Below are 27,707 nucleotides of genomic sequence, written 5' to 3' on the forward strand. Positions count from 1 at the left end.
CTTCCACAGACAACTCATCTCATTCCACTCCTGGAGGAGGAATACATATAAATCTCACCACCTCTACCCAAATTGGGTTAATTAGAACTTATCTTTATACCATTTATTGCTATTTAAATATTTAAATATGTCATCAAAAGCAGCTCCAAACTATCAGGTCAGTGCCCATTTTTCACAGTCTAATCTTCATAAAGCCCTGTACATCATCTTTCTTCAATGTATCATGTACCCTTAACACATGAAACCCTTCCTTTGTGGGAAAAAAACAAAAAGTATGCAGGATATAAAATCAACACACAGAAATCCCTTGCATTCCTATACACTAATAATGAGAAAACAGAGAAATTAAGGAAACAATTCCATTCACCATTGCAATGGAAAGAAAAAAATACTTAATATATCTACCTAAAGAAACTAAAGACCTATATATAGAAAACTATAAAACACTGGTGAAAGAAATCAAAGAGGACACTAATAGATGGAGAAATATACCATGTTCTTGGATTGGAAGAATCAATATAGTGAAAATGAGTATACTACCCAAAGCAATTTATAGATTCAGTGCAATCCCTATCAAGCTACCAACAGTATTCTTCACGGAGCTAGAATAAATAATTTCACAATTTGTATGGAAATCCAAAAAACCTCGAATAGCCAAAGCTATCTTGAGAAAGAAGAATGGAACTGGAGGAATCAACCTACCTGACGTCAGGCTCTACTACAAACCCACAGTCATCAAGACAGTATGGTACTGGCACAAAGACAGAAATATAGATCAATGGAACAAAATAGAAAGCCCAGAGATAAATCCACGCACATATGGACACCTTATCTTTGACAAAGGAGGCAAGAATATACAATGGATTAAAGACAATCTCTTTAACAAGTGGTGCTGGGAAAACTGGTCAACCACTTGTAAATGAAACTAGAGCACTTTCTAACACCATACACAAAAATAAACTCAAAATGGATTAAAGATCTAAACGTAAGACCAGAAACTATGAAACTCTTAGAGGAGAACATAGGCAAAACACTCTCCGACATACATCACAACAGGATCCTCTATGACCCACCTCCCAGAATATTGGAAATAAAAGCAAAAATAAACAAATGGGACCTAATTAAACTTAAAAGCTTCTGCACAACAAAGGAAACTATAAGCAAGGTGAAAAGACAGCCTTCAGAATGGGAGAAAATAATAGCAAATGAAGCAACCGACAAACAACTAATCTCAAAAATACACAAGCAACTCCTACAGCTCAATTCCAGAAAAATAAATGACCCAATCAAAAAATGGGCCAAAGAACTAAATAGACATTTCTCCAAAGAAGACATACAGATGGCTAACAAACACATGAAAAGATGCTCAACATCACTCATTATCAGAGAAATGCAAATCAAAACCACTATGAGGTACCATTTCATGCCAGTCAGAATGGCTGCGATCCAAAAGTCTACAAGCAATAAATGCTGGAGAGGGTGTGGAGAAAAGGGAACCCTCTTACACTGTTGGTGGGAATGCAAACTAGTACAGCCACTATGGAGAACAGTCTGGAGATTCCTTAAAAAACTGAAAATAGAACTGCCTTATGATCCAGCAACCCCACTGCTGGGCATACACACTGAGGAAACCAGAATCGAAAGAGACACGTGTACCCCAATGTTCATCACAGCACTGTTTATAATAGCCAGGACATGAAGCAACCTAGATGTCCATCAGCAGATGGATGGATAAGAAAGCTGTGGTACATATACACAATGGAGTATTACTCAGCCATTAAAAAGAATACATTTGAATCAGTTCTAATGAGGTGGATGAAACTGGAGCCTATTATACAGAGTGAAGTAAGCCAGAAAGAAAAACACCAATACAGTATACTAACGCATATATATGGAATTTAGAAAGATGGTAACAATAACCCTGTATACGAGACAGCAAAAGAGACACTGATGTATAGAACAGTCTTTTGGACTCTGTGGGAGAGGGAGAGGGTGGGATGATTTGGGAGAATGGCATTGAAATAACGTATAATATCACATATGGAACGAGTTGCCAGTCCAGGTTCGATGCACAATACTGGATGCTTGGGGCTGGTGCACTGGGACGACCCAGAGGGATGGTATGGGGAGGGAGGAGGGAGGAGGGTTCAGGATGGGGAACACATGTATACCTGTGGCGGATTCATTTCGATATTTGGCAAAACCAATACAATATTGTAAAGTTTAAAATAAAAAAAAATAAAGTTCATGGTCTAAAAAAAACAAAACAAAAAGTAATCACATATTTACTATAAAATTTTCCAAACACTTAAAAGTAGAGAAAATCTTAATAATATGAAATTTCATGTACTCTTCCTATAACAATCCTCAGATTCAAAAGTTAATCAAGATTTTCCACTTTTGCTTCATTTACCTTTTGATTTCTTTGCTGGAGTATTTTCAAGATAATCTAGGACATCATTATCTCATGCTACTTAGTCCACTTGCTGTGCTGTGCTTAGTCATGTCCGACTTTTTGTGACGCCATGGACTGTAGCCCACTAGGCTCCTCTGTCCATGGGGATTCTCCAGGTAAGAATACTGGAGTGGGTTGCCATGCCCTCCTCCAGGGGATCTTTCCAACCCAGGGGTCAAACCTAGGTCTCCAGCATTGCAGGCAGATTCTTTACATATTCCACTATATAGTTCTAAGAAGTGGACAGTGAAGAGTAAATTTGACCCAGTTACTATAAAAATCTATAAAAATATTGCCCCAATATGGTGATCAACAGGCCATAGAAACTTTTGTATTGCAACTGGTATCTAGAAAGTGAAAAGACAACCTGCGGGACTTCGCTGCTGGTACAGTGGATGAGAACCGGCCTGCCAACACAGGGGACACAGGTTTCATCCCTGGGTTGAGAAGATTCCATGTGCTGTGGAGTAAGCAAGCCTGTGTACCACAACTGCTGAGCTTGAGCTCTAGAGCCCTTGAGCTACAACTGAAGCCAGCGCGCCTAGAGCCTATGCTCCACAATAAGAGAGGCCACTGCAGTGAGAAGCCTGCACACCACAACTACAGTAGCCCCCACTCTTCGCAACTAGAGAAAGCCCACGTGCAGCAAAGACCCAGCACAGCCAAAAATAAATTATATAAAAGCCTGTAAAATGAAAGTATTTGTAAATCCTTGCAAAGAATTTTTACAATTCAACAAAATCTCCACAAATAACCTAATTTTTTAAATGTGCGAATAATTTGAATAGACACTTCATGCTGCTGCTACTGCTGCTAAGTCGCTTCAGTCGTGTCCGACTCTCTGCAACCCCATAGATGGCAGCCCACCAGCTCCCTGGGATTCTCCAGGCAAGAACACTGGAGTGGGTTGCCATTTCCTTCTCCAATGCATAGACGATATATAAAAAGCCAATAAGCACTTAAAAATAGTTCAGCATTATTAGTCACTAGCAATACACAAAGATCACAATGAGATGTTACTTCATATTCATTTCGATGACTATAATTAAAATTATTCTAAGTATTGGCAAGGATGTGGATAAACTGGAACCCTCATACATTGCTGGTGGGAATGTAAAATGTCTTATGTAGCTGCTTTGCAAAACTGGCAATTCCTCAAAAAGATAAACATAAGAGTTAGCATCAGATCAGATCAGTCGCTCAGTCGTGTCCGACTCTTTGCGACCCCATGAATCGCAGCACACCAGGCCCCCCTGTCCATCACTCCTGAGTGAACTCCAGGAGTTCACTCAGACTCACGTCCATCGAGTCAGTGATGCCATCCAGCCATCTCATCCTCTGTCGTCCCCTTCTCGTCTTGCCCCCAATCCCTCCCAGCATCAGTCTTTTCCAATGAGTCAACTCTTCCAATGAGGTGGCCAAAGTAATGGAGTTTCAGCTTTAGCATCATTCCTTCCAAAGAAATTCCAGGGCTGATCTCCTTCAGAATGGACTGGTTGGATCTCCTTGCAGTCCAAGGGACTCTCAAGAGTCTTGTCCAACACCACAGTTCAAAAGCATCAATTTTTCAGCGCTCAGCCTTCTTCACAGTCCAACTCTCACATCCATACATGACCACTGGAAAAACCATAGCCTTGACTAGATGAACCTTTGTTGGCAAAGTAATGTCTCTGCTTTTGAATATGCTATCTAGATTGGTCATAACTCTCCTTCCAAGGAGTAAGCGTCTTTTAATTTCATGGCTGAAATCACCATCTGCAGTGATTTTGGGGCCCAGAAAAATAAAGTTTGACACTGTTTCCACTGTTTCCCCATCTATTTCCCGTGAAGTGATGGGACTGGATGCCATGATCTTCGTTTTCTGAATGTTGAGCTTTAAGTCAACTTTTTCACTCTCCAATTTCACCTTCATCAAGAGGCTTTTTAGTTCCTCTTCACTTTCTGCCATAAGGGTGGTGTCATCTGCATATCTGAGGTTATTGATATTTCTCCGGCAATCTTGATTCCAGCTTGTGTTTCTTCCAGTCCAGCGTTTCTCATGATGTACTCTGCATAGAAGTTAAATAAACAGGGTGACAATATACAGCCTTGACATACTCCTTTTCCTATTTGGAACCAGTCTGTTGTTCCATGTCCAGTTCTAAATGTTGCTTCCTGACCTGCATACAAATTTCTCAAGAGGCAGGTCAGGTGGTCTGGTATTCCCATCTCTTGAAGAATTTTCCACAGTTTATTGTGATCCACACAGTCAAAGGCTTTGGCATAGTCAATAAAGCAGAAATAGATGTTTTTCTGGAACTCTCTTGCTTTTTCCATGATCCAGCTCCAGCGGATGTTGGCAATTTGATCTCTGGTTCCTCTGCCTTTTCTAAAACCAGCTTGAACATCTGGAAGTTCACGGTTCACATATTGCTGAAGCCTGGCTTGGAGAATTTTAAGCATTACTTTACTAGCGTGTGAGATGAGTGCAATTGTGTGGTAGTTTGAGCATTCTTTGGCATTGCCTTTCTTTGGGATTGGAATGAAAACTGACCTTTTCCAGTCCTGTGGCCACTGCTGAGTTTTGCAAATTTGCTGGCATATTGAGTGCAGTACTTTCACAGCATCATCTTTCAGGATTTGGAATAGCTCAACTGGAATTCTATCACCTCCACTAGCTTTGTTCGTAGTGATGCTTTCTAAGGCCCACTTGACTTCATATTCCAGGATGTCAGTGATCACACCATCGTGATTATCTGGGTCATGAAGATCTTTTTTGTACAGTTCTTCTGTGTATTCTTGCCACCTCTTCTTAATATCTTCTGCTTCTGTTAGGTCCATACCATTTTTGGCCTTTATTGAGCCCATCTTTGCATGAAATATTCCTTTGATATCTCTGATTTTCTTGAAGAGATCTCTAGTCGTTCCCATTCTGTTGTTTTCCTCTATTTCTTTGCATTGATTGCTGAAGAAGGCTTTCTTATCTCTTCTTGCTATTCTTTGGAACTCTGCATTCAGATGCTTATATCTTTCCTTTTCTCCTTTGCTTTTCGCTTCTCTTCTTTTCACAGCTATTTGTAAGGCCTCCCCAGACAGCCATTTTGCTTTTTTGTATTTCTTTTCCATGGGGATGGTCTTGATCCCTGTCTCCTGTACAATGTCATGAACCTCATTCCATAGCTCATCAGGCACTCTATCTATCAGATCTAGTCCCTTAAATCTATTTCTAACTTACACTGTATAATCATAAGGGATTTGATTTAGGTCATACCTGAAGTCCAAGGTAAGGAGCATTGGCTGCGCTTTGCTGGAGCAGCTGTGAAGAGATACCCCACGCCCAAGGTAAGAGAAACCCAAGTAAGACGGTAGGTGTTGCAAGAGGGCATCAGAGAGCAGACACACTGAAACCATACTCACAGAAAACTAGTCAATCTAATCACACTAGGACCATAGCCTTGTCTAACTCAATGAAACTAAGCCATGCCCGTGAGCAACCCAAGATGGGTGGGTCATGGTGGAGAGATCTGACAGAATGTGGTCCACTGGAGAAGGGAATGGCAAACCACTTCAGTATTCTTGCCTTGAGAACCCCATGAAGAGTATGAAAAGGCAAAATGATAGGATACTTAAAGAGAAACTCCCCAGGTCAGTAGGTGCCCAATATGCTACTGGAGATCAGTGGAGAAATAACTCCAGAAAGAATGAAGGGATGGAGCCAAAGCAAAAACAATACCCAGTTGTGGATGTGACTGGTGATAGAAGCAAGGTCCGATGCTGTAAAGAGCAATATTGCATAGGAACCTGGAATGTCAGGTCCATGAATCAAGGCAAATTGGAAATGGTCAAACAAGAGATGGCAAGAGTGAATGTCGACATTCTAGGAATCAGCGAACCGAAATGGACTGGAATGGGTGAATTTAACTCAGATGACCATTATTATCTACTACTGAGGGCAGGAATCCCTCAGAAGAAATGGAGTAGCCATCATGGTCAACAAAAGAGTCTGAAATGCGGTACTTGGATGCAATCTCAAAAATGACAGAATGATCTCTGTTCATTTCCAAAGCAAACCATTCAATATCACAGTAATCCAAGTCTATGCCCCAACCAGTAATGCTGAAGAAGCTGAAGTTGAACGGTTCTATGAAGACCTACAAGACCTTTTGGAACTAACACCCAAAAAAGATGTCCTTTTCATTATAAGGGACTGGAATGCAAAAGTAGGAAGTGAAGAAACACCTGGAGTAACAGGCAAATTTGGCCTTGGAATACGGAATGAAGCAGGGCAAAGACTAATAGAGTTTTGCCAAGAAAATGCACTGGTCATAACAAACACCCTCTTCCAACAACACAAGAGAAGACAATACATGGACATCACCAGATGGTCAACACTGAAATCAGATTGATTATATTCTTTGCAGCCAAAGATGGAAAAGCTCTATACAGTCAGCAAAAACAAGACCAGGAGCTGACTGTGGCTCAGATCATGAACTCCTTATTGCCAAATTCAGACTTAAATTGAAGAAAGTAGGGAAAACCACTAGACCATTCAGGTATGACCTAAATCAAATCCCATATGATTATACAGTGGAAGTGAGAGTTACCATATGAACCAGCAATTCCACTCCTATGTATATACCCAAGAGAAATACATCCACATATTATACTTCCACCCAGAATTTTGTACAAGAGTGTCTATAGCAGTCAAAATTCGCTAGTAGTCAAAAAATGGAAACAACGCAATGGCCCATCCATTAATTCATGAATGGACAAATAAATGTGCAATATGCTAACAATGAAAATTTATTTGGCCACAAAAAACAATAAAAAGTACTGATACATGCTACCATAGTGATGAACCTTGAAAACCTGCTAAGTGAAAGAAGCCAGTCACAAAATACTGTATGAGCTTATTTAAATGAAATGTCCAGAATGGGCAAATGCATAGAGCCAGAAAGTGGATTAGTGGGTTCCAAATAGGAAAAGGAGTACGTCAAGGCTGTATATTGTCACCCTGCTTATTTAACTTATATGCAGAGTACATCATGAGAAACGCTGGACTGGAAGAAGCACAAGCTGGAATCAAGATTGCCAGGAGAAATATCAATAACCTCAGATATGCAGATGACACCACCCTTATGGCAGAGAGTGAAGAGGAACTAAAAACCTTCTTGATGAAAGTGCAAGAGGAGAGTGAAAAGGTTGGCTTAAAGCTCAACATTCAGAAAACGAAGATCATGGCATCCGGTCCCATCACTTCATGGGAAATAGATGGGGAAACAGTGGAAACAGTGTCAGACTTTATTTTTTGGGGGTCCAAAATCACTGCAGATGGTGATTGCAGCCATGAAATTAAAAGACGCTTACTCCTTGGAAGGAAAGTTATAACCAACCTAGATAGCATATTGAGAAGCAGAGACATTACTTTGCTAACAAAGGTCCGTCTGGTCAAGGCTATGGTTTTTCCAGTGGTCATGTATGGATGTGAGAGTTGGACTGTGAAGAAAGCTGAGTGCCGAAGAATTGATGCTTTTGAACTGTGGTGTTGGAGAAGACTCTTGAGAGTCCCTTGGACTGCAAGGAGGTCCAACCAGTCCATCCTAAAGATCAGTCCAGGGTGTTCATTGGAAGGACTGATGCTTAAGCTGAAACTCCAGTACTTTGGCCACCTCATGAGAAGAGTTGATTCATTGGAAAAGACCCTGATGCTGGAGGGGTTGGGGGCAGGAGGAGAAGGGGAAGACAGAGGATGAGATGGCTGGATCGCATCACCAAGTCAATGGACATGAGTTTGAGTGAACTCCAGGAGTTGGTGATGGACAGGGAGGCCTGGCGTGCTGCGATTCATTGGGTCGAAAAGAGTCAGACACGACTGAGCAACTGAACTGAACTGAAAGTTAGGAAAAAATGTGGAATGATTGCTTTGGATGATGAAAACGTTCTAAAATTGTGGTGCTGGCTGCAGAATGCTATGACTACAGTGAATTGTAAATTGTACCCTTTAAATGTGTAACATTTTCTATCATTAGGAAATGCAGATCAAATACAAGCCAATCAATTATGTCTCCAGAAAGATTTTTCTTTAAGTGAAGTCATTGAAGTTTAGTGTTTCCTGAAACTCAAGAAATCTTTTTATCTTGAGAAAATCCAGCCTAATTGAAGACCCAGTGAGATAATTACAACTCGTCTGGACTTAACGTATGTTAAAATCTGAAGAGTTGGGCGAGAAGGACTGCCTGTGTCCTTTGTATAACGTGTGCTATTTGTTATCCTAATTTTACAATTGACAGAGTAGAATTAGTTACAGTACTAGAATATGGCAGCGATACGTTGCTAATTCTCATCAGTCTGATTCCACTGGCGCTTTTTCCAATCCCAGTTTGGTTGTGGAAAGGAGTTAAGGAGGGCAAAAAAGGCGCTGGGTGGGAGACTCATAGTGTTTCTAATGACAACCGTCAGTGCGAAGAGGGAAACAAAAATTTTGACTTAGCATTTCAGCCTCCTCATGCAGAAACACTCATTTTTATGAAGCTATGATTTCATGTCATTTTTTAGGATGTTATCAAATTAAAAAGAAAAAATATATCGAACTTTGGAAATTCGTACCCCAGTGCAGCAACTTAGCGTCTCAACCCAGCCTCCGTCTTCCCTGACGAGACGTTCTAGAACTACTGTGACTACTTTGCAGAAGAGCAAGTCGCGCGACAATTGGACGCGAACTACAGCCAGCAAGACGGCGCACCCGCGAAACTCGAGCTGCAGCCTCTGCGCGTGCGCATTGCTCCTCGGCCTCTTCCGCCTCCGTCTCTCAGGCCACTCCTCTTAGTCTGTCGAGTCGGGTTTTCTCGCCGCAGGTGACGGGTCATCAGCGGTGCCCACCCTCGGCGCCTGCGCAGACTGAGGCTCACTGTCACCATGACAGCGACCGCCGGGGGCCCTGGTAAGCGGGGTTCCCCAGGCTCGGAGTCTGAGACCGTGCTCCACACTGTTGGCTTGCAGTGAGTGGACATTTTCTCCGGCCCGGTGCCGTAGTTGGGGGCCCTTTGAGACTCCTCTGGTGGCACTCCTTCCTAGTTTGGATCTTCGTGGTTCGCGTTCTCCACGTGTGCCCGTAATCAGCTGGCCTAGAGTCTTGGTTCTCAGTGTGAGCGTTAGCGAAAAGCTTTTGGGGTGTTCAAGAATGGCAAGAATATTGTGTCTTTTTGTAAAGGATTTCTTTTTTTCAAAAGAGCAGTTTTAGTTTCTTAGGAATACTAAGTGACAGACCTGGAGGTTCTCCATTCAGCCCTACCTGACATAGGCATGCGTGCTCAGTCGTGTTGGACTCTGCGAACCCGTGACCTGGGATCTTGCAGGCAAAAATACCGGAGTGGTTTGCCATTTCCTACTCTAGGGACAAATACATAGCTTCCCATTATCAGCCTTCCTCTTCAGAGTGGTACTTTTGTTATAACTCTGAGCCTGCCTTGATGTATCACAATCACTCAAAGTTCATAATTTACATTGTTCACTCTTGGTGATGCAGATCTGTGAGTTTAGACAAATATATAATGAATGACATGGTCCATGGTAGAGTATCATACAAAATAGTTTCACTGTCCTAAAAATCCTTTGTGCTTTACCTACTTATCTTCTTCCCCCCAACCCCTGAAAATCAGTGATCTTTCTGTTGTATCCATAGACTTTTTTTTTTGTCTTTTCCAGAATGTCATGTGGTTGGAATCAGAGTACATCGGCTCTCCACATTGGCTTTTTTTCACTTAGTAATGTGTGTTTAAGCTTTCCCCATGTCTTTTATAGCTTGAGAGCCAACAGTAATAATTCTGTTGTGTGAGTGAACCACAGTTTATCCGTTCATATTCTGAGAGAGATCTTGGTTGCTTCCAAGTTTCAGCAGTTGTAAATAAAACTGCTATAAACCTAAGTGTGCTGTAAATAAAACTACTAAAAACATTAGTGTGCAGGTTATTGTATGGATATAAGTTTTCAACTCCTTTGGGTAGGTATCAAGGGGGTGATTTCTGGATTGTATGATTGGAATATACTTAGCTTAGTAAGAAACCAGCAAGCTTTATTTTAAAGTGGCTATACCGTTTTGCCGGAGAAGACAATGGCACCCCACTCTGGTGCTCTTGCCTGGAAAATCTCGTGGACAGAGGAGCCTGGTAGGCTGCAGTCCATGGGGTCGCAAAGAGTCGGACACGACTGAACGACTTCACTTTCACTTTTCACTTTCATGCATTGGGGGAGGAAACGGCAACCCATTCCAGTATTCTTGCCTGGAGAATCCCAGGGACGGCGGAGCCTGGTGGACTGCCGTCTGTGGGGTCGCACAGAGTCGGACACGACTGAAGCGACTTAGCAGCAGCACCATACCGTTTTGCATTCCCACACAATGAGTGAAGATTCCTGTTACTCCATATCCTCACCAGCATTTGATATACTAGTGTTCTGGATTTTGGCCATTTTAATAAGTGTGTAGTTATACCCTGTTGTTTTAATTTGTGTTTGATGAAAAGTGATGTGGAGCACCTTTTTATATGGTTGCCATCTATCTTCTTTGTTAAAATGTCTGTTAAGGTCTTTGGCCTTTTTTTTTTTTTTAATGGGGTTGTTTTCTTATTGTTGAGTTTTAAGAGTTCTTTATATATTTAGGTTAATAGTCTTTTATCATATATGTTTTTTGCAAATGATTTCTCCCAGTCTGTGGCTTGTCTTTTCATTCTCTTGATGTTATCTTTTGCAGAGCACAAGTTTCTCATGTTAATGAAGTCCAGCTTATCCATTATTTCTTTCATAGATGGTGCCTTTAGTGCTATATCTAAAAAGTCTTTGCTGTACTGAAGGTCATCTATATTTTCTTCTATGTTATCTTGTAAGAGTTTTATAGTTTTGAATTTTACACTTAGATCTATGATCTGTATTGAGTTAATTTTTGTGAAGGTATGAGTTCTGTGTCTAGTTTTTTTTTTTTTTTTGCAAAAAGAAAAAATTTGTTGAAAAGGCTGTCTTTTCCCCATTGTATTGCCTATGTGCCTTCATCGAAGATCAGTTACCTCTATTTATGAGGGTCTATATGGGGGGCCTCTCTGTTTTGGTCCTTTGACCTATTTATTTATTCTTTCACCAAAACAACACTGTCTTAATTGCTATAGCTTTAAAGTAAGCCTTGATGTTGGATAGAGTTATCACTTTGTTCTCCTTCAATATTATATTGACAATTCTGAGTTTTTGCCCTCCACATACACTTTCGGACCAGTTAGTTAATAGCCACAAAATAATTTGGTGGGATTTTGATTGGAATTGCTTGAATCTATAGATTAAGTTGGGAAGAACTGACATCTTGACAGTAGTGAGTCTTCCTATCCATAAACATGGAATATCAATCCATTTATTTAATTCTTCTTTGATTTCATTCATCAGTTATCCTCATGTAGATCTTTACATATTTTGTTAGCTTTATACCAAAGTGTTTTGGTTTTGTGGTTTAATGTAAATGCTATTGTGTTTTCAACTTCCACTTACTCATTGCTGTGTAAATAGGAAAACAGTTGACTTTTTTTGGGGGAGGGGGGTCTGCACTAGGTCTTCATTATGACACGCAGGCATATAAAAATAACTCTTAAGTAACATTCTGGTTGCATCCATGTTGCTGCAAATGGCATTTTGTTCTTTTTATGGCTGAGTAGTATTCCATTGTATATATGTGCCACATTTTCTTTGTCCATTCATCTGTCCATGGACATTTAGATTATTTCCATAACCTGGCAATTGTGACTAGTGCTGCTATGAACATAGGAGTGAATTTTTTTTTATTTTTGTTTCTTTGTTTGTTTGTTTTCTACACCACACAACATCTTTAGTGGGATCTTTAGTTCCCCAACCAAAGATCAAACCCATGTCCTCTGCGTTGGAAGTGCAGAGGCTTAACCACTGGACTGCCAGAGAAGTCACATATCTCAAAAACTTCATTTTTAACAGCCACATCAATTATATATTTTATCATGAGGATAAACTGTGATTTAATTACTTCCCGTTGTTGGACATTTCTGTTTTAGCCAATAATTACTGTGCCTTTTTAAGATCTATAAGTTAAACATTTTTAAAATGATGACCATATATTTTCTTTCATCTGAGTCTGAAAGGTCTGTGACTATTGCATATGCTATAAAGGGACATGTGTGTTTCTGTAAGAGACTGCTTGAGGGATAGTGGATACCACAATTAACTCTCCCCTTTCTTTATTCTGTAACCCAATACACAGAGTGGTCACTAAGTTCCATGAATATTACTTAGAAGTTATTTTTATATACACCCCTCCATTCTCTTATCAAATTTTATTTTCTTTCAATGTCTTGTCAGCAGTTTATAATGGCCATCATTAAGTTTTTAAACTGTTGTTATATAGAATTAATAATTAATGTAAGACACACAGTCATGCATAGGGAATCTGTAGTTACTTGGTAGGTACTTAAATGTTCAAAACAATGAACAAAAATTGGGGAGGTAAGGTTATAGATAACTCTTACTGTTTTTCAGCCTTTTCTCCTTGTTATGGGGGCTTCCCCGGTGGCTCAGACAGTAAACAATCTGCCTGCAATGCAGGAGACCAGGGTTCGATCCCTGGGTTGGGAACGTCCCTTGGAGAAGGAAATGGCAACCCACTCCAGTATTCTTGCCTGGAGAATCCCACGGACAGAAGAGCCTAGTGGCCTACAGTCCAAGGGGTTGCAAAGAGTCAGACACGACTGAGTGATTAACACTTTTCACTTTCAGTGGGATATGGCATTATATGGAGTAGAACTGATTCAAGTATTTTAGTCTTAACTAAATTAACTCACACATTTTAATGCCTAATTAAAAAAAAATCTGGTCTGCCAAAAAGTAGTCGAAAGATACAGGAATTATGTATATTTGTACATGCTAGAGAAATCTAAAAATACTAACTCAGAATTTACTTAGTCACTCATAAGTGTTGCTGACACTCATAATTTGGGACAGGGGAGCCTGATGGGCGGCCGTCTATGGGGTCGCACAGAGTCGGACACGACTGCAGCGACTTGGCAACAGCAGCAGCAGCATGCTTAAATGTTGGGCTTCCCAGGTGGCGCTAGTGGTAAAGAACCTACCTGTCAATGCAGGAGACGTAAGAGACAGTGGGTTTGATCCTTGGGTGGGAAAGATCTCCTGGAGGAGAGCATGGCAACCCACTCCAGTATTCTTGCCTGGAGAATCTCATGGACAGAGGAGCCTAATGGACTACAGTCCATAGGGTCGAAAAGAGTCAGACACAACGGACGAGATTTAGCATGCACGCATACTTAATGTATAGTTTAAAATTCTAATGGTTATTATAAATATAGAATGGAGCCTCAGGTGGAGAGTTTAAGTTCTACAAAATTTTGATGTTTTAAATATAGCTTTGGCTTTACATACATTTTACTTAATTATGGGGCTAGAATTGGAGAAGATACCATGTGAAAATTCCTGCTTTAAAATATCTGCTTCTTAACAGTTTTTTTTTATTCCTGCATTTTTCTTTACATGTCTCAGGCTCAGACTATCCTAAATGTTTACCAATTATTACTTACATCATATATAGCATGCGTGCATGTATACTCAGTCGTGTCCGACTCTTTGTGAGCCCATGGACTCTAGCCCGCCAGGCTCCTCTGTCCATGGGATCCTACAAGCAAGAATACTGGAGTGGGTTGCCATTTCCTATTCCACATTTATAGCATATTTAACCTAGATAGCATATTCAAAAGCAGAGACATTACTTTGCCAACAAAGGTTCATCTATCAAGGCTATGGTTTTTCCAGTGGTCATGTATGGATGTGAGAGTTGGACTGTGAAGAAGGCTGAGCGCCGAACAATTGATGCTTTTGAACTGTGGTGTTGGAAAAGACTCTTGAGAGTCCCTTGGACTGCAAGGAGATCCAACCAGTCCATTCTGAAGGAGATCAGCCCTGGGATTTCTTTGGAAGGAATGATGCTAAAGCTGAAACTCCAGGACTTTGGCCACCTCATGCGAAGAGTTGACTCATTGGAAAAGACTCTGATGCTGGGAGGGATTGGGGGCAGGAGGAGAAGGGGACGACAGAGGATGAGATGGCTGGTTGGCATCACTGACTGGATGGACGTGAGTCTGGGTGAACTCTGGGAGTTGGTGATGGACAGGGAGGCCTGGCGTGCTGCGATTCATGGGGTTGCAAAGAGTCGGACACTACTGAGCGACTGATCTGATCTGATATATATATATATCTCTTTATACTTGTCACATCTTAATGTGTGCTGAGTCACTTCAGTCATGTCTGACTCTTTGTGACCCTACAGACTGTAGCCCACCAGGCTTTACTGTCCATAGGATTCTCCAGGCAAGAATACTGGAGTGGATGGCCATGCCCTCCTCTAGGGGATCTTCCCTACCCAGGGATCGAACCCTCATCTCTTGCGTCTCTTGCATTGGCAAGCAGATTCTTGACCACTAGCGCCACCTGGGAAGCCCATCTTGATACTGGTTCTTAATTTTTTTAAATCTTTTCTCAGTTTTATTGCTTTGTTTTTCTCCATCAACGTATGCTGTGCCCTTTTTATTTAAAAATACCCTATAAAATTATTTTTAATATGAATGCTGTCATTTTAGGATCTTGGAGTGAAAATATACTGGAATATTTTCTGAGAAATAACCAGATCACAACAGAAGATGGCGCCCAAATCGTCTGGTACCATGCAGCTAACCACAAGGTGCAAGTGAACGAGGCACTGAGAAGTAAGTCAGTATTCCTTGTACTTAGATGAATTCAATTTTTTTTTTTTTAATCTGGTCATATTTTCAGGTACCAGAGTCTTAGGTGATTCAAGTGTAAATTCTTGGCTAACATAAACATTCTTATAAAAGATCTCATTTTATTTACAAAATGAACAAATTTTCCTAATGGAAGAATTTTCTCATTTTCCAGAAATGATTTACCTTTACTATGCCTTATTTAAAGTTCTCATGTATTATTACATTTGCTTATATATAGTAGTGATTTAAGTAAAATGTTTAAGATCAAGATTGTATGTTGTACGTATTTCTGTGTCTTTCACAGCTTACTCAGGAGAGGCTCAAAAATATTTGTTGAATGGATGAATGAAGCCATTGAATGCTAATTTATAATGCCTTGGGCAGTATTTATGCCTGGGCTAGAAACCAAGCCTTTGGGTTTGCTAACTCCATCTGTAATCTTATATAGATGAACACTATAGCAGTTGAGTTAGCCTTTTCCTGTGAAGTACCCCATTTTGGCTACAGCAGTGCAAGAGAATGAAGGTGTATCATCAGAGGTATGGGGCATAGCTTGAAGTGCCCTGTTCCAACAGAAAGATTTCCTTGTAATCTCATATTTTATTGTAAAAATTTATAAATTTACACAATTTACACATCCAACTCAATTGTGTATCTGGATAATGTATCTGAATAGTTTCTTTTATTAAAAAGCTATTATTTTCAGTTGCTTTTCAAAGGGAAGAAATTTGTCTACTAATATTTAATGCCTTATAATTAAAACAGTGTCTAGCACATAATACCTAACACTGGTTTTTTAATAAATAAATTTTAGCAGAAGCAATGCTTAAGGAAAACATTGATTAATGGCTTCCTGAAGCTGAAATGAATAGGGGCTGGGGAGTAAATGCTATTGGGTACAGGTTTCATTTTGGAATGATAAAATTTTCTGGAATTAGATGGTGATGATGGTTGCACAGGGCTTTCCAGATGGCTCTAGTGGTCTTAGAAAAGGCAGAGGAACCAGAGATCAAATTGCCAATATCCGCTGGATCATCGATAAAGCAAGAGAGTTCCAGAAAAACATCTATTTCTGCTTTATTGACTATGCCAAAGCCTTTAACTGTATGGATCACAATAAACTGTGGAAAATTCTTTAAGAGATGGGAATACCAGACCACCTGACCTGCCTCTTGAGAAACCTGTATGCAGGTCAGGAAGCAACGGTTAGAACTGGACATGGAACAACAGACTGGTTCCAAATAGGAAAAGGAGTACGTCAAGGTTGTATATTGTCACCCTGCTTATTTAACTTATACGCAGAGTACGTCATGAGAAACGCTGGGCTGGAAGAAGCACAAGCTGGAATCAAGATTGCCGGAGAAATATCAATAACCTCAGATATGCAGATGACACCACCCTTATGGCAGAAAGTGAAGAGGAGCTAAAAAGCCTCTTGATGAAAGTGAAAAAGGAGAGTGAAAAAGTTGGCTTAAAGCTCAACATTCAGAAAACGAAGATCATGGCATCCGGTCCCATCACTTCATGGGAAATAGATGGGGAAACAGTGGAAACAGTGTCAGACTTTATTTTTTGGGGGCTCCAAAATCACTGCAGATGGTGATTTCAGCCATGAAATTAAAAGACGCTTACTCCTTGGAAGGAAAGTTATGACCAACCTAGATAGCATATTCAAAAGCAGAGATATTACTTTGCCAACAAAGGTCTGTCTAGTCAAGGCTATGGTTTTTCCAGTGGTCATGTATAGATGTGAGAGTTGGACTGTGAAGAAAGCTGAGCGCCAAAGAATTGACGCTTTTGAATTGTGGTGTTGGAGAAGACTCCTGAGAGTCCCTTGGACTGCAAGGAGGTCCAACCAGTCCATCCTGAAGGAGATCAGTCCTGGATGTTCATTGCAAAGACTGATGCTAAAGCTGAAACTCCAGTACTTTGGCCACCTCATGCAAAGAGTTGACTCATTGGAAAAGACTCTGATGCTGGGAGGGGTTGGGGGCAGGAGGAGAAGGGGAAGACAGGATGAGATGGCTGGATGGCATCACTGACTCGATGGACGTGAGTCTGGGTGAACTCTGGGAGTTGGTGATGGACAGGGAGGCCTGGCGTGCTGCGATTCATGGGGTCGCAAAGAATCGGACACGACTGAGCGACTGAACTGAACTAGTGGTAAAGAACGGCACTGCCAGTGCAGGAGATGTTAGAGAAACGGACTCAATCCCTGAATCTGGAAGATCCTTGGAGGAGGGCATGGCAACCCACTCCAGTGTTCTTGCCTGGAGAATCCCATGGACAGAGGAGCCTGGCATACTACAGTCCATAACGTTGCAAAGAGTCGGACATGACCGAAGTGACTGAGCACACACACACGCATGATCATTACACAACCTTCTGAATATTCTGAAAACCACTAAATGGTGTGCTTTAAAAGAGTAATTTTATAGCTTGTGAATTATATATCAATTTTTAAAAATAAAAGAATAGGAAGAAATGTATCTATTATTTGCAGACAATATAGTTTTATATTTAGAAAATCAAAAAGATTCTACAGCTAAATGATTGTTATTCATAGGTTGATATAGACAATCTCAACCTTTTGACAATATAAAAATCAAAGCAGAAAATAAATTGGATTTCTATGTAACAGGTAAAAATTTGGAAGCAATCTTTAAATTTTATGGTTTGTAATAGTAAATGTAGAAGTCTCAGACCTAGAAATAATTTAATTAAATATGACTACTTCTAGCCTTGTTTTAAAAATAATCAATGGAAGTCATTTCCAATTGCTGCAGTCTGCTGTTGATCTGGGAATTTTTCATAGGTTACTTAGTTTTCAGATAATATCCTCTTTACTTTCTCCTAGTCAACCAGAACCCCAAGTTTTATAATCTGGGGTGTACTTTTTATCAAGTCCCTTTTTTCAGTCCTGGCTAATCTAGCAATTTCTTTCAAACACAAAGGGAAAAAAACAGGTTCTTGGAGACATGTATTACACTGCTTAATCTCATTTCTTCCAGAATATTTAAATTTAGTACAACTGTTATTAATGAAGCTGTTTCTGTTTTCATTAATATGTGATATTGGATTTTCAACAATGTCTGTGATTTAAAGCAAAGTACAGGAGGAACAATGTAGGAGTGCCATTTGTGGACGTAAGAGTTGCATCGTCAGCACAGCTGATCTCGGAATAGGCAAAATTGTTTACAAAAGTTATTACATATGATGTTATTTTCTGTTATAACATTTCTGCATGTAGATTTTTAAAATGTATATTAAAAGAAATGCTGGTTAAAAATAGAAATTATTAAATCTCTTTGAGAATAAAAAATGTAGTATTTTTAAAAAACCTTTGTAACATTTAGGAAAAGTGTGACTATAGTCATCAACTAAATGTATTAATAAAAATATAGTAAATTGCTGCATTAGTGATGTAAACAGTATAAGCAAGATAGATAATTTTAACTTCATTTCTATAAACATATTTCTTTGAGTTTTGTTTTAGTGTAAGTAGCGTCAGTTTGGGATTTTCTTGTGTAGAAAATCACAAAAAACCCAAAGCTGTTTTCTATTGTATGGCTCTTGTCAAAAGTTGGGGCTCCTGTGGTTGGAGTGTTAATCTTGATGTGCAGACTTCTTCCTGTGACTCTCCCTGAGATGGGAAACATGGTGACCAGGCAGTCTCCCAAAGCAGAGGCATACCCTGACCTTCAAAAGCCTTCTACCCAACAGCAATTGGTGGGAGAATAGCGAGAGAGGCTGGGCATCTCACATACATGTCTCCAGGCCAGGCTTCCCTCTCTTCTGAGCACTAGTCTATACAACTTTTTATTTGCTCTTTTCTTCACGCTTACTCCTTGGAAGGAAAGTTATGACCAACCTAGATAGCATATTCAAAAGCAGAGACATTACTTTGCCAACAAAGGTCCGTCTAGTCAAAGCTATGGTTTTTCCTGTGGTCATGTATGGATGTGAGAGTTGGACTGTGAAGAAGGCTGAGCGCTGAAGAATTGATGGTTTTGAACTGTGGTGTTGGAGAAGACTCTTGAGAGTCCCTTGGACTTCAAGAAGATCCAATCAGTCCATTCTGAAGGAGATCAGCCCTGGGATTTCTTTGGAAGGAATGATGCTAAAGCTGAAACTCCAATACTTTGGCCACCTCATGCGAAGAGTTGACTCATTGGAAAAGACTCTGATGCTGGGAGGGATTGGGGGCAGGAGGAGACGGGGACGACAGAGGGTGAGATGGCTGGATGGCATCACTGACTGGATGGACGTGAGTCTAGGTGAACTCTGGGAGTTGGTGATGGACAGGGAGGCCTGGCGTGCTGCGATTCATGGGGTCGCAAAGAGTCGGACACGACTGAGCGACTGAACTGAACTGAACTGTGCATCAACAGAAAATTGGATTAAAGATTTACTGAGTGTGGCCCCACTCATTAGAACAAGACCCAGTTTCCCGCTCAGTCAGTCTCCATCAGGAAACTTCCATAAGTCTCTTATTCTCATCCATCAGAGGGCAGACAGAATGGATACCACAATCACAGAAAACTAATCAAACTGATCACATGGACAACAGCCTTGTCTAAACTCAATAAAACTGTGAGCCATGCCCTGTCAGCCATCCAAGACAGATGGGTCATGGTGGAGAGTTCTGACAAAACGTGGTCCACTGGTGAAGGGAATGGCAAACCACTTCAGTTCTTGCCTTGAGAACCCCATGAACAGTATGAAAAGGCAAAAAGATAGGACAGTGAAAGATGAACTCCCCATGTTGGTACGTGCCCAATATGCTACTGGAGAACAGTGGAGAAACAGTTCCAGAATGAATGAAGAGATGGAGTCAAAGCATTTAAAAACAACACCCAGTTGTGGATGTGACTGGTTATGGAAGCAAAGTCTGATGTAAGGAACAATATTGCATAGGAACGTGGAATGTTAGGTCCATGAATCAAGGCAGAAGTGGTCAGACAGGAGATTGCAAGAGTGAACATCAACAATTTAGGAATCAGTGAACTAAAATGGACCGGAATGTGTGAATTTAACTCAAATGACCATTATATCTACTACTGTGGGCAAGAATTCCTTAGAAAAAATGGAGTAGCCCTCACAGTTGACAAAAGAGTCTGAAATGCAGTGGTTGGATGCAGTTTCAAAAATGACAGGGTGATCTCTGTTTGTTTCCAAGGTAAACCATTCAATATCACAATAATCCAAGTCTGTGCCCCAACCAGTAATGCTGAAAAAGCTGAAGTTGAACAGTTCTATGAAGACCTACACTACCTTTTAGAACTAAAACCCAAATAAGATGTCCTTTTCATTAAAGGGGACTGGAATGCAAAAGTGTGAATTCAAGAGATAACTGGAGTAACAGGCAAATTTGGCCTTGGAGTACAGAATGAAGCAGGGCAAAGACTAAGAGTTTTGCCAAAAGAATGCACTGGTCATAGCAAACACCCTCTTCCAACAACACAAGAGACGACTTTACACATGGACATCACCAGATGGTCAACACCGAAATCAGATTGATGATATTCTTTGCAGCCAAAGATGGAAAAGCTCTATACAGTCAGCAGAAACAAGACCAGGAGCTGACTGTGGCTCAGATCATGAACTCCTTATTGCCAAATTCAGACTTAAATTGAAGAAAGTAGGGAAAACCATGAGACCATTCAGGTATGACCTAAATCAAATCCCTTATGACTATACAGTAGAAGTGACAAATAGATTCAAGGGATTAGATCTGATAGATAGCCTGAAGAACTATGGACGGAGGTTCACGACATCGTACAGGAGGCAGGGATCAAGACCATTCCCAAGAAAAAGAAGTGCAAAAAGGCCAAATGGTTGTCTGAGGAGGCCTTACAAATAGCTGTGAAAAGAAGAGCAGCGAAAGGCAAAGGAGAAAAGGAAAGATATAAGCATCTGAATGCAGAGTTCCAAAGAATAGCAAGGAGAGATAAGAAAGCCTTCCTCAGTGATCAATGCAAAGAAATAGAGGAAAACAATAGAATGAGAAACACTAGAGACTAGAAAATTAGAGATACCAAAGGAACATTTCATGCAAAGATGGGCACAATAAAGGACAGATATGGTATGGACCTAACAGAAGCAGAAGATATATAAGAAGAGGTGGCAAGAATACACAGAAGAACTGTACAAAAAAGAGCTTCATGACTTAGATAATCACGATGGTGTGATCACTGACCTAGAGCCAGACATCCTGGAATGTGAAGTCAAATGGGCCTTAGGAAGCATCACTAAGAACAAAGCTAGTGGAGGTGATGGAATTCCAGTTGAGCTATTTCAAATCCTAAAGGATGATGCTGTGAAAGTGCTACACTCCATATGCCAGCAAATTTGGAAAACTCGGCAGTGGCCACACGACTGGAAAAGGTCAGTTTTCATTCCAATCCCAAAGAAAGACAATCCTAAAGAATGCTCAAACTACTGTACAATTGCACTCATCTCACATGCTAGTAAAGTAATGCTCAAAATTCTCCAAGCCAAGCTTCAACAGGATGTGAACCGTGAACTTCCAGATGTTCAAGCTGGATTTAGAAAAGGCAGAGGAACTAGAGATCAGATAGCCAACATTTGTTGGATCATCAAAAAATCAAGAGAGTTCCAAAAAAACATCTGCTTTATTGATTATGCCAAAGCCTTTGACTGTGTGGATCACAACAAACTGTGGAAAATTCTGAAAGAGATGGGAATACCAGACCACCTGACCTGCCTCCTGAGAAATCTGTTTGCAGGTCAAGAAGCAACAGTTAGAACTGGACATGGAACAACAGACTGGTTCCAAGTCAGGAAAGGAGTATGTCAAGGCTGTATATTGTCACCCTGCTTACTTAACTTATATGCAGAGTACATCACAAGAAATGCCAGGCTGGATGAAGCACAAAATGGAATCAAGATTGCCGGGAGAAATATCAACAACCTCAGATATACAGATGACGCCACCCTTATGACAGAAAGTGAAGAAAAACTAAAGAGCCTCTTGATGAAAGTGAAAGAGAAGGGTGAAGAAGTTGGCTTAAAACTCAACATTCAGAAAACTAAGATCATGGCATCAGGTCCAATCACTTCATGGCAAATAGATGGGGAAACAAGGGAAACAGTGAGAGACTTTATGTTTTAGGGCTCCAAAATCAGAGCAGATGGTGATTGCAGCCATGAAATTAAAAGATGGTTGCTCCTTGAAAGAAAAGTTATGACCAACCTAGACAGCATATTAAAAAGCAGAGACATTACTTTGCCAACAGAGGTCTGTCTAGTCAAAGCTTTGGTTTTTCCAGTAGTCATGTATGGATATGAGAGTTGGACTGTAAAGAGAACTGAGCACCATAGAATTGATGCTTTTGAACTGTGGTGTTGGAGAAGACTCTTGAGAGTCCCTTGGACTGCAAGGAGATCAAACCAGTCAATCCTAAAGGAAATCTGTCCTGAATATTCATTGGAAGGACTGATGCTGAAGCTGAAGCTCCAGTACTTTGGCCACCTGATGCAGATAACTCACTAGAAAAGATGCTGATACTGGGAAAGATTGAAGGCAGGAGGAGAAGGGAACGACAGAGGATCGATGGTTGGACGGTATCACTGACCTGATGGACATGAGTTTGAATAAGCTCAGGGAGTTGGTGATGGACAGGGAGACCTGGTGTGCAGCAGTCCATGGGGTTGCAAAGAGTCAGACCCAACTGAGTGACTGAACTGAACTGAATGTCCATCACATTCTTAATTGTGTCTGCTAACCTGTATTTCCTATGATCCTTCCTCTCTCAGTAAGTGGCACCATAATCTGCATATATTCTTAAGCCAGAAATCTGGGAGTCATCTATTCTTTGTCTTTTTTGTTGTTGTTGTTGTATCTACTCTATTGGACATTATAATTCTATTCCAAAATACATTTTGAATTAGTCCACATCTCTCTATCTCTGTTGTCTTCACCCTAGTCCAAGCCACCATGATCTGTTGCCCTTACTACATGGCTTCCATTCTTATTCTTAAAAGAAATCATCAGGAACATAATTTACATGGAGCCTGAGACTCTTACCACTGCCATTTAGTGATTTTTTTTTTTCTACTCATGGGAAATGAGTGGAGTTAATAAATGGAGAAACTGACTATTACTTTTAAGGAATTTTAAAGCCTATGTGTTCCTTTACAACTGCACTGATAGACAAGATGGAATGCCTACATATGTTATACTAAATACCACTTTACTGAGAAATCATGTTTGTGTGACTTATAAAATTAGACAGAAGCTTGACCTATTTCATCTTAGATATAGCTCTGTTTAACTTTTTTTGAGAAACTGCCAAGCTTTTCTGAAGCAGCTGAGTGGGTTCTTATATTCTCACCAGCAAAGTGAATGATGTTTCCAATTTCCCCATGTCCTTGTCAGCATTAGTTATTGTCTGTCTTTTTCATTATAGTCATCCTAGCATTTGTGAGTTGGTATCTCATTGTAATTTAGATTTGCATTTCCCTGAAGATTCATGATGTTGAGCATCTCTTCATGCACTTATTGGAAAATCACCTGTATGTGCAGCTGAGTAGCTTTTTCAGCCTATTTCCTGCCTGTAGAAATTGGAGAGTTCATAGACTTCTTTTAAAAATCCTTCAAGCTGGGCTTAAGCAGTATATAAACTGAAAACTTCCAGGTGTACCAGCTGGGTTTAGAAAAGGCAGAGGAACCAGAGATCAGATTGCCAACATTCCTTGGATCATAGAGAAAGCAAAGGATTTCCAGAAAAAACATCTACTTCTGCTTTATTGACTACATTAAAGCCTTTGATGGTATAGATCACAACAAACTTTGGAAAATTCTTAAAGAGATGGGAATACCAGACCACCTTACCTGCCTCCTGAGAAACCTGTATGCGGGTCAAGAAGCAACAGTTAGAACCTGTCATGGAACAACGGACTGGTTCCACGTTGGGAAAGGAGTATGTCAAGGCTGTATATTGTCACCCTGATTATTTAACTTCTATGCAGAGTACATCATGTGAAATGCCAGGCTGGATAAATCACAAGTTGGAATCAAGATTGCCAGCAGAAATAACAACAACCTCAGATATGCAGCTCATACGACTCTAATTGCAGAAAACAAAGAGGAATGAGAAAACCTCTTGATGAGGGTAAAAGAGGAGAGTGAAAAAGCTGGTTTAAAACTCAACATTTGAAAAACTAAAATCATGGCAACCAGTCCCATCACTTCATGGTAAATAGAAGAGGAAAAAGTGGAAGCAGTGACAGATTTTATTTTCTTGGAATCCAAAATCACTGCAGATGGTGATCGCAGTGATGAAATTAAAAGATGCTTACTTCTTGAAAGCTGTGCCAAGCCTAGACAGTGTATTAAAAAGCAGAGACATCACTTTGCTGACAAAAGTCCATCTAGTCAAAGCTATGGTTTTTCCAGTAGTCATGTATGGATGTGAGAGTTGCACCATAAAGAAGACTGAGTGCTAAAGAATTGATTCTTTCAAATTGTGGTGTTGGAGAAGACTCTTGAGAGTCCCTTGGACTGCAAGGAGATCAAACCAGTCAATCTTAAAGGAAATCAGTCCTGAATATTCATTGGAAGGACTGATGCTGAAGCTGAAGCTCCAATACTTTGGCCACCTGATGTGAAGAGCTGACTCATTAGAAAAGACTCTTATGCTGGGAAAGGTTGAAGGCCAAAGAAGGGAGTGGCAGAGGATGAGATGGTTAGATAGCATCACTGACTCAATGAACATGAATTTGAGCAAACTGCAGGAGATAGTGGAGGACAGAGGAGGTTGGCATGCTGCAGTTGATGGGGTTTCAAAGAGTCGGACATGGCTTAGCAACTGAGCAACAGCAACAACAGACCTCTTTTCATTTTAACTCTCTCTCTTTTTTCAGGTCCAAGTCTATAACAGCTCTATTAAAAATGTACTGGGATTTTTATATATCAAGTTATAAACCATCCCTTTAGTCAAAAGTCTTACTGCCAAATCTCTTTGAGGCAGTTCTCTGTCTGCTTTGGTTTGCTAGTTAGGGTGCTATGGGATAACACCTTTAAGATTCTATAAATTCTTTTATCTAGCTGTATTGGTACCCAAGGCTCCATATTTCTCAGGTCTTAATAAAGTGTCCTGTAGTTGTATCCTTGATTTGGCCTTGATCCTGAGGCTATAGTTTGCTAGCAGCATCCTGGACTTGACTTTTGGACTGAGGCTTTCTCTTCCTTTGAGAATCTTTCGCCAGATGGAGAGAGTGGTTTTATTTTCTAACTCACATGAGTTCTGATCTGGAAATATTTCCTCTTTATGTTGCTTAAAATCTAAACAGCTAATTATTTAACTCAGCTCTTTCTTCCCATCTTTTATCATAGGAACTAAAAGAAGCCAATTAACGCTTTCAACATTCTGCCTGGAAACCTCCTTAGCTAAATCCACAAATCCATTAGGTATCCTATCTATCTTCCACCAGTTACTACACGTGCCAGTGTTGCCAGAAGTTTCACCATGATGTAAAAATAATGTTCTCACTGCTCTTCCAACCTCTGTTAACAGTGCCTTTCTAGAATCTACTGGATTCCAAAGCCCGTGTCACACATTTCAGGTTTTTCTTATGCCAGTGCCCCGCTTCCAGATAACTATTTCTGCTTGTTTTCTAATACTGTGTAATAAATTACCTCCCAAACTTAGTGGCTTCAAATAACAGGGATTTATTATCTTTGCTGATTTTGTGGGTCAGATAGTGGTTCTTCTCTTCCATGTGGAATAGGATGAGGACATGTTGCTGCACTTGGCTAGTTGCTCAGCTAGGCCTGGAAATTTTGCAATGGCCTCACTCCTGTGTCAGAGACCTAATGCTGTCTGTCAGGCATGAAGCCTTAGTTTTTTTCTGTGTGACTTCTCTCTCTCTATGTGGTTTCTGAGTCTTCAGAATTCTTACCTGAACTTCTTTATGTGGTAACTGGCTTTCCAGAGGACAGAAGCAGAAGCTGCCAGACCTTTTAAGAGCTAGGCCTAGAACTGACAGTTTTGCTTCAACTTTCTTTTGTTGGTCAAAGCAAGTCACAAAACCAACCCAGATGCAAGGGGAGGAAAAAGAGATGAGAAGATAGCAGGATTGTTGTCAGACATCTTTGAAGGTAGTCCACTAAAGCCTGCTCAGTCACACTCAGTGACTAGTGAAGCTTCTTACCCATTCCGGGGATGTGCGCTTCTACATAGTAGCTAAGCTTTGGGTCAAAGAATTGAATCTATAGCATAGAGTTTCAAACATAAACAATAAACACCTATAGTTTCTAATTTCAGGAATGAGAAGATAAAAGTACTATTTGTGTTCTCAGAAGCTTCAACAAATACTTATGAACTCACTTATGAAGGTGAGTACACACCTCACTTTGCTGTGTACTGGGAAGAAATTCATTAGGACAACAGTCTGAGTGTGACCTAGGCAAAGATATTTAACTCCTAACCACCTGTTTGCTCATGACTAACAAACAAGGGCAACGTGCAAGGCCTGACATAGTACCTGGCACTTAGTTATTTCTCAGTAAATATTATTTTCTTTCCTCCTTTTTATCTTCCTCCAAAGGATACTGGACGTGCCATCTGCTGTAGTCTCTATTAACACTAACATAGATTCTTTTATGTGGACAGGTACTGCTCATATGATAGAGGCCGATGTCGTTCTTCCAAGTGATGGATCAGAACATGGCCAGCCAATCATGGCCCATCCTCCAGAAATAAACAGTGATAATACTTTACAGGAATGGCTGGCTGAAGTTATTAAAACCAATAAAGGCATAAAGCTGGATTTTAAGAGGTATTTGTACAAACATGTTCAGTCTCCTGGTTGTTACAGAATAACAATAAGGGAAAAAAATCAGTAACTTCATATATCTGTACCTAAGTAACTTTATACTTTATCTAAATTGAAAATAGAATTGCAAATTTTATTTTTCAGGAATGGACCAAAGATCCACAGAGTTGTCTGCTAATATTGTTTCTTGGGAACGTTTTGAGGCTAAACTTAAGTTAATTTTTATAAAGGAATTTATCATAACTGACCATTGTAATAATAGAATGGTAAATTTTTTTTTCTATGTGAATAACTCCCAATAACTTTTAAAAATTTTAATTGGAGGATAATTCCTTTACAATGTTGTGTTAGTTTCCGCTGTACAATGAAATGAATAAGCTGTATGTGTATGTGTATATATATATATATATAAGTTCTCTTGAACTTTCCTGTCCCCCACCGTCCCACTCTTCTAGGTCATCACAGGCCACCGAGCTGAGCTCCCTGTGTTACACAGCAGCTTCCCATTACTATCTGTTTTGCACATAGCAGTGTATATATTTCAGTGTTACTCTCTCAATTTGTCTCACCCTCTCCTTCCCCCACTATGTCCACAAATCCATTAGAAAGAAAGTGAAGTCACTCAGTCGTGTCCGACTCTTTTCGACCCCATGGACTGTAGCTCACCAGGTTCCTCCGTC

The 27,707-nt window shown here is 40.3% G+C and overlaps 1 protein-coding gene across 2 annotated transcripts in view; it reads left to right on the top strand.

The window, feature by feature from the left end:
- The first annotated feature begins 9,265 nt into the window (after positions 1–9,265).
- FAM151B (family with sequence similarity 151 member B) overlaps positions 9,266–27,707 on the top strand; it is a 34,098-nt gene continuing 15,656 nt past the window's right edge. The window contains 3 exon segments of one of the 2 annotated variants that reach the window (NM_001099713.2): positions 9,266–9,374; positions 15,082–15,207; positions 26,865–27,030. In NM_001099713.2, coding sequence (NP_001093183.1) covers positions 9,350–9,374; positions 15,082–15,207; positions 26,865–27,030 — 317 coding nt within the window. In that variant the 5' untranslated portion in view covers positions 9,266–9,349. 2 annotated transcript variants of the gene reach the window in all.

This window comes from Bos taurus, chromosome 7 (genome assembly GCF_002263795.3).
Source record: "Bos taurus isolate L1 Dominette 01449 registration number 42190680 breed Hereford chromosome 7, ARS-UCD2.0, whole genome shotgun sequence".
Taxonomy (NCBI): Eukaryota; Metazoa; Chordata; class Mammalia; order Artiodactyla; family Bovidae; genus Bos; species Bos taurus.